Source organism: Motacilla alba, chromosome 13, assembly GCF_015832195.1.
Source record: "Motacilla alba alba isolate MOTALB_02 chromosome 13, Motacilla_alba_V1.0_pri, whole genome shotgun sequence".
Taxonomy (NCBI): Eukaryota; Metazoa; Chordata; class Aves; order Passeriformes; family Motacillidae; genus Motacilla; species Motacilla alba.
Window position 1 is genome coordinate 14,535,836 of NC_052028.1, and position 7,657 is coordinate 14,543,492.

The 7,657-nt window shown below is 47.2% G+C and overlaps 1 protein-coding gene across 1 annotated transcript; it reads right to left on the reverse strand.

Annotated features, from left to right (window-relative positions):
• Positions 1-2,575: 2,575 nt before the first annotated feature.
• Positions 2,576-6,687, reverse strand: LOC119706556 (serine protease inhibitor Kazal-type 6-like). Its single transcript, XM_038150390.1, has 4 exons — positions 6,555-6,687; positions 4,428-4,459; positions 3,385-3,497; positions 2,576-2,621 (listed from the first exon to the last, which is right to left on the reverse strand). Exons 1-4 carry the CDS (start codon positions 6,610-6,612, stop codon positions 2,576-2,578), a joined length of 249 nt encoding a protein of 82 aa, XP_038006318.1. The 5' UTR covers positions 6,613-6,687.
• Between the last annotated feature and the right edge of the window lie 970 nt (positions 6,688-7,657).

The window sequence follows — 7,657 nt, forward strand, 5'->3', positions numbered from 1 at the left end:
AAAACCAAAACAAAAACACAAAAAAACCCAACTAAACAACCCAAACCCAACACAATTTCAAAGGTGTAAGAAGAAAACCTTGGAAAAACAGTGGCTGAAGGTTTGATTTCTGTTTTGCTGTGTGTTTTGCTGTGTGTTTCTCCCATCAGACACAGATGGGAGTTCAGGCTGGGCATCTTGTGGCCACTGCTGCCCTGTCCCAGGGATCCATCAGCCCCACGGGGAAGGTGAATCCAGCTTTCAAAACCCAACAGTGAGCACACCTGGCACCAGCAAAGCATCCCTTCCATCCCAGTTAACTGGAGGCATGTGCCTGCTCAGCTGGAAGGATGGATCACAACTGGAGCTCTGCCTCTCTTGGCCTCTCCTGGGGACAACGTTTTGGGAAGTGACCCAAAGTGAAAGAAGCCATTTCCTCAAAGCAGATTACTCCCACTCTCCACTTCCCTGGCACAGGTGGAAGAGATGGTAGTTGGGTCTGTGAAGCATGGAGGTGTTTCATTTGCTATTTTCTCTGAAAAAAAAAAAAAAGTAAATGGTGGTTATTTAACAGTGAACTTCTGCAATTTCCGTCCTCTTGTGATCTGTCCTTGTTATCTCAGCCTCCAGATTTAAAAGTATTAGATATGGCAATATGCTGTGAGAATTTTGGAGTCACTGATAGCAATCTCAGGCTTAAAGATGCCCCATTTCCCTTCTCTCATTAAAATGTCATTTTCCATCCTTTATATGGGGTCATTTTGCTCCTGTCCTCTGAACATGGTGCTGGTCCAGTGCCACACAATGTAACAGGATCATCACAGGATAACTGGGTAGGAGAAGTGGTGGAGGCCACATCCTGCTCCAAGCTGGAGGGTTGGTCAGGACAGGCACTTTCCCAAGGTGTTCTTCAGCACCACTTGTGCCTCTTGCTCCTCTCAATCCTGCCCACGCTCTGGATGTCCTGTTGAGTTTGGTAACATAACATCTGAATTTAAAACCGAACAAGGGCCCGGGCTGTACAACTGGGCCACGGAGAGGGTTGGTCTGCTTCAAAGAAGAGGTGGCAGATTTTGCGAGAATTCCAGCAAGCTGGCATGGGGAAAACACCAGGATCAAAGGCTGCTGGTCTGAGAGAAGCTCCAAAACAGCTCCAACACAAAGCTTTGCCTGTGCAGCTCAGTCACTGGCTGGCTGCCTGGGAAGTTTCCAAATGACAAAGCAGTTCCCAGAATTGGGTTATGTGGATTACCAGAGAAGAAGATGGTATTAGGTGTGCTGAGCACCTCGCTGAGGCCTCTCTTTTTAGGCATTGTGCCCCAGTTGAGTTCAAAGCTGGGATTGTGGCATGAGAGGCAAATGCTCAAGCTCTGTCCAAACAAGGTCCAGAGGTTTAGGCGCTCAGCGTTTAGGTGCTTGCAAAAGATGTTGACCCCTGAGGCTCATGATAAATCTAAAGCTCCCTTTGAAAGTTAAGTGTTTAACATGAAGGTGCTGCTGTCCCACTGATCTACTGCCAATGTTTTAACAAGAGGACGCCGCAAGTATTTCCCTGTGAGAGTTTTGCACAGTGAAAGGGAGAGACCGTAAAATTACTTTTCTTGTGTTTGCACAAAGAGGGATTTGTCAGCCAGAGTGAAGAAGAGAGAGGGCAGCAGTGTGAAAAGTGAAGAAAGGAATGAAATCTATGTGTATTAAAAATTGTAAATAAATGCAAACATGTATGCCTAGAAAATCAGGGTCTGTGTATGATTCAGAGAGAATTTATCCTAGAGAAGGGGAGAGTAAGCCCACAGCTCTTCTGCTCCAGGGAATATTTTTTTTTAATTATTGACAATTTATACAATCTGGCTCTCTTCTAAATATAATTTTATTAGCATGAGAAGCCACTTGGCAGCAGGAAAGTAACACTGGTGAGTTCACAGTTTTCAAGACAAAGCGTTCTCTAAGAGAAAAGAAGGGAAAAGACTGATTTGGGAAGAAGAGCCTTGCAGCTTCTGCCTGAAACCAGCCTCCACCTGCCATCTTCTGGGTGCAGGCTTAAATGGAGCAATATTCCCTACCCTCAGCTTGCTTGTCTCTGCTTTCCAAAGGAGATGAGGCATATGCAGTCACGCTGCTCATCAGCTCTCCCATCACCCTCCCACAATAACCCCTGAGAGAGAAGGAACAGGGCTATGGAGGCTGGGAAGGGAACTGAGGCTCCTGCTGTCACCCACCCCCTGGGATGGGCAGAGTCAGGCAGGAACCCACGAGCAGGAGCAGTTTTTGGCTGCCCAGCTTGTGCCAATTTTCCAGGCAGGACAGGACAGAGGAGCTGTGGCTGGTAGGGCAGGAGGACACGGCCCATGGAGCCGTGGGAATTGCCTTCCTTCCCAGGAGGAGGTGATGCAACAGCACAGGAGAGCAAAGCCACGCATCAGGCTCCAGCATGGCTGGATCAAAGCCTTTTTCTGGGTCTTATGGAAGAAAGAATCCAGCCAAGGAATGGTGCTGAGTGTTATTTTATTGAGCAGAGACAGCAGAGGGAGGACGGGCTGCTCCTGTGTCTGCCCCTGAGGGCGGCTCAGCTCCTGCTGCTCGGTCCAGGGAGGACTCAGCATTTCCCCAGGTGCTTCAATCTTATCTTCCCTCCACTTCTCCTGTAAAAGGAGGGAGAGAGACTTAGACCAAGCAGCAAATGACAGACGCAGCAGTGTGGGACAGAGCTCACCCATCCCAGCAGGCCTGACTCGTGCCAGTGTATCTCCCTGGTACCTCACAAGGAGCACCCAGCCATTTTCTCCTCTCCTCATTCTTCTCTGATTTGCCCCAGGATCAGGCAGCCTTGGCTGCACACTAAATGTAAGGATTACTAAGGCAAAAACATTTTGCAAGCACATTCCATCCATCAGGGATGGCTCCTACTGCATCTCCTTTAAAAGGTGACAGAGCTCAGGAAAAGGAGAGACATCCTGTTCTTCCTCTGAGATCTTGTGTCTCGTTCCACAAAGTTCATTCAGACTTTTCAGGAATAACTTGGCATGGCTCAGCTCCCACATTCCTCCAGCACTTCTCAGTACCCAGGAGTGTGGGCAGTGAGAGCTGCAGCCTGTGGCACATAGTGGGAATTGTGCATCAATTTAGTGCTTGTGGAAGGCACAGGCAGGATGCATTTGCTTCCAAGGCCCTGTGCTGCCTCTCAGCATGGCAACCAGCAGCCTGCAACGCCCAGAAATGAATTAAAATTAACTCATAGCACACAGCTCTGCTCCAAGGAGGAAACATTCCGCTTGGCACGGCTCAGAGGCCGGTCCATATGAGAGGAGCAGCCTGGATACAGGGCTTCCCCTCCATGAAGAACACCCCTAGATCGATGGAAATGAAGGCAAAGCCTGCTGTTTCAGTGCCCCCAGTGTCACTTACAGCACTGCCTTGCAGAAGGCACACTTGTTCCCATAGGTGACGCCATCCGTGCCGCAGTGAGGGTTGGACTCCCTCGTGCAGTACACGCTTCTGTTTATGAACTCTCTACAGATCTGCACGAGGAATAATAATTAAAGAACAACCCTTTCAGGACCTCCGTACTCTTTGTTTCACTTTCCAAATTGGGCCCAAAGTCATGAATGTAATGCTTTTTCTGACAAGTGCTGACACTGCTTCTTTTCTGACAGAAAAAGCCCTCTCAGAAACGAACAGAAGCAGCGCTTCAGGGGAGTGTTGGCCCCATGTTTGAGGAAGGAAATTGTAGTCACCTGGGAGAAGTCTTGATCTGCCAACAACAGGAGTGGATTAGCCTAAGCATGCCCGAGAAGAGTCAGCACTGATGCTCTGTCAGGCACTTGGAGCTGAGCTACCTCCCTGCTGCATGACTTCAGGTGTCTTGCGAAACCCTGCACTCAGTTTGGTGCTTGCTAAGCTCCTGCTTTCCCAGAGGAAGGAGAGAGAAACCCTAGGGAAATTCCCTGGGGAATTAAAAGTTATGCCCAGGAAGTGTGCAGGTATTTTGTCTCTTTACGAATCCCAGGGATTAACTAAATTTGGGGGAATAGACACTCAATAATCCATTTGCTTCATGAGGAGATTGGATAGTGAAGCCAAGTCAAAAGTGGTGCAGCACATAAGCATTTGCTAAATCAACCATTTCTTTCCCTGCTCTACCTGCTAACGTGGCCACACAACATTCCCCAGGTAGCAGTGAACTCCCCAGCACTGGGAATACTTGGAAGGACCCACCTGCTCCCAGCAGACATTAAAAACTGTTTACCCAGCACCAAGATTTTGGTTATAAAAACATTCCTCCAAAGTGAAACGCCATGACTGGATGTGGCACTCAGTGCTACGGTTTAGTTGACAATGTGGTGATCAGTCAAAGGTTGGATTCGATGATCTTGGAGGTCTTTTCCACCAGTCATGATTCCATGGCTCTATTAAATGCAGATTCAGCAAGCAGAAACAGCAGCACTAACCTCCTCAATCTCTTGACCTGCTACATCTGGAACTAAAAGGGAAAAAAAAAATCAAAAAAGCAAATAAAAACCAGACAGGTTTTACACGACAGCATTACTTTATCAGAAAGCCTGAGCTAAATTCACAAACCTTTTATGCAAACCACAGTGAAACACACTCCAGGTTTTTCCTACTCTGTCATCCCTCACGGGGGAAGAGGGGGCAGGAAATACATTATCTGAATTGCTTTTCAGTATTTTCCTATTTTGAAAAATGCTACTAAAATACCATGCAATCATTCATTCAGCTGCTAGCTACACCTCAGACACATAACCCAATCTCCTGGAAGGCAGCCACTCCCGGGGAAGCAAGCTGCCATATCAGATGTGGAACTGTGCTCCCAGAGATTTTAAACCCATGGTGGCTTTTAAGGCTTTTAGGCTCCTGCTCCTCTGAACAATGCAAGTGGCTGGTGCTGCTGACAGGAGGGGATCGTGGAGCAGGAGATCCTGTGGTTGGGTTCCAGCCATGCTCAGCACAGCCCAGACACCCTCCCAGAACAGGCTCAGCCCAGGTGAGATACAAAGAGATGTCATGGGGTGACAGAGAGCAGAACAGGCAGCACTGGTCGGAACCAGCACCAAAATCCCCTCTGTAACCACAGGCTCTGGGCTCTGAGCTCATCAGTCCATGCTCTTCATGTTTCTTCTCGGCAAAGCCGGCAGGCAGGAGTGTAGGTTGAGTCAGAGCTGTGAAATGGGGTGACCCTGTCATGTCTCTAAGGGGGAGCCTGACACTCCAGGGAGCGTCGAATGCAGATCTGCAGAATCTGGGTCACAGCAGAGTGGGATAAATGCCCAGCATCTGGGGAGGCTGTACCTGCTGCTCAGCAGGGTCTCTGCCAGCTGTGGGGCTGCTCAGGTGGCTCTGGGCAGGAGGTGGAAGGACCTTGTCCTACACTCATCCCTCCCCAGTGGAAATCCCACCCAACCCTCAGTCAGCTCAACCCTCATCCATCAAGCCTTCCTACTTCTTTTGCTATTTCTGTTGTCCTTGGGTGTTTTTTCCTGGTGCTGGCACGTTTACCCTGTCCTCAGTTTTGGCTTGGCTGCTGTGATGTTGAAGGCACTGGTATGGCTATCTGCATATTATTTACAAAACAGCTAATTAAATAGTTTTTATAAATATTACATGCAGCTACAGAAGAATTTGTGATGATGCCTCTTGACATCTGTTTATTTTACAGGAGATCACAGGGTTTGCTGCTATTCTGCCCGGCCTTGGAAGGAGGAATCAGCCTTCTGACGGAACCCAGTCCCAATTAAGACTCAATTAGAGACAGATGAATATTTCATAACGAAAAATGTGTACAAAGCAATTCACCTCTTCTCCATGCACAGCTTGCCATTTTCTCAAGTGACTTCTTTATTCAAATTATTCACAGAAAAACAAGTATAAATAATTCTTGTTCCACATATTCTTCAGTTACTGTTGCCACGCACCTTGCAGAGCTGGGTCAGCTGGACTCAAGCAAGTGATAACACTGACATGATCTATAGGTTCAAAGATCATCACTCAGCTTCCCCACATCACCACAGAGATGGGTAAATCTCCAGATAAATAGTTGCTGGATCCTTTTAATTTGGCCTCTTTGTTCTGACTCCTTGAGGACATTTGAATTTAATTTTCAAGCTTTTCTCTGCAACATCAACGAAAGCTGAAACTTTCATCTAATTACATCTCCACATCTCCAAGGAAAACACCAAATACCAAGATGCTTAGGATCAAAAAAAGAGCAGATGACCTGGAGGTGAGCGAGTTTCTTCTCTAACTGGTTCAGCAAAACTCTCCAGTGATCACTTTAACCAAAAATTCATAATTACACTCTGCTTTGGTATATTTGCTGAAGAAATGCTCAGAGTTTGCTCGCTCTGTCTCCCAGTGACACGTCCACAACATTATCCACTGCAGAGGCACATGAGGAGTGGAAATATGTCATATGAGTGAGCAAGTCTTGCAGATATCTTCGACTTGCTCAGCTTTATCTTCAAGCCTGTCAGCCAGTGATCAAGACTCTCCAAAATTTGTTGCCGGGAGAGGTTTTGGTGTTTGTTTTTCTTTTCTAGGCTAGGGAAAAGATCACTTACCCGAGAAGAAAGAGAGCAGCAGCAGGCTGAGAAGCACTAAGGCACCTGTAGCCCTCATGCTGCAGGAAGCTCTTTAGTCCAAGCCAAGGTCGGAGCAGGAGGTGTTGTCTCAGTCCCAGAGCCCACAGTGTGCACACACAGCTGCCCTTCTGTGTATTTATGTGCCTGTCCGTAGCTGTCCTCATTCCCCACCTTAATTGTGAGAACTTCTCCACTTGGTTTCTAAAGCCATTATTGGTCCTGGCCGGTTTATGGTGCTTTAAGGAATGCTGCCCTGTCCACATCAAACCTAGAAAGGGATAATTACATGAGTGATAGACGTGCTTGTAACATAATTTTTTTTTTTTTTCCTTCCTAATAGTCACAGGATTCTCACAAGGGTGAATTTTCAAAGAGGTGATTCATCAGGGAAGCTGGTAATTTTCATTCTCTGGGCCCTCTCCGAATGCCAGCACCGAGGCTCTGAGCGCGGCGTGATGACACTCACTAGACGTTACGAAATAAGTCACAGCATGAGAATGTGTTGTCTGTGAAACCAATTATATGTTGTTCCCTGGCTATTTTTGAGGATGGTTCTAAATTTGTGGAGTTGGGGTGGAGGAGCGCTGGGCTGTGACATGCTCTCCTCGCTGCGTGCACAGCCCCAGATAGGACTGCTGACTCTCCTCCCTGAACTATTTAAACTCTAGCTGGCAATGTTTTTCCAGCTTTTCACATTCACAAACATATGTTAGGGCTCTGCTCCCACCGCAAGTGGCAGTGATGGGAATTTGATGGGGAATTGGCAGATCCAAGCTCTATTTCCAGCTGAGGCGGTGCAAGGATTTGTGTTCAGGCACACCATTCGCCAAACACCTCTCCAGATAAGAGCAAGCCTAAATTTTAGTATGTTTTCCTAAGGAGGCAAGGCTTAGAAGAGGAATGTGTGTAGATATATCTGGGTTTCAGTTCCCCCAGTGAGTTTTAAATACACAACTAGTTGCAACCAAATTTTACACAGGAGTGAAAAAAAAAATTAAAAATAAAGATCACTTTTTTATACATTTTTTTCTAGCAACAGAGGAAAGATGCTACCAGCATCCCCACCCAGTCTCTGCAAGAGA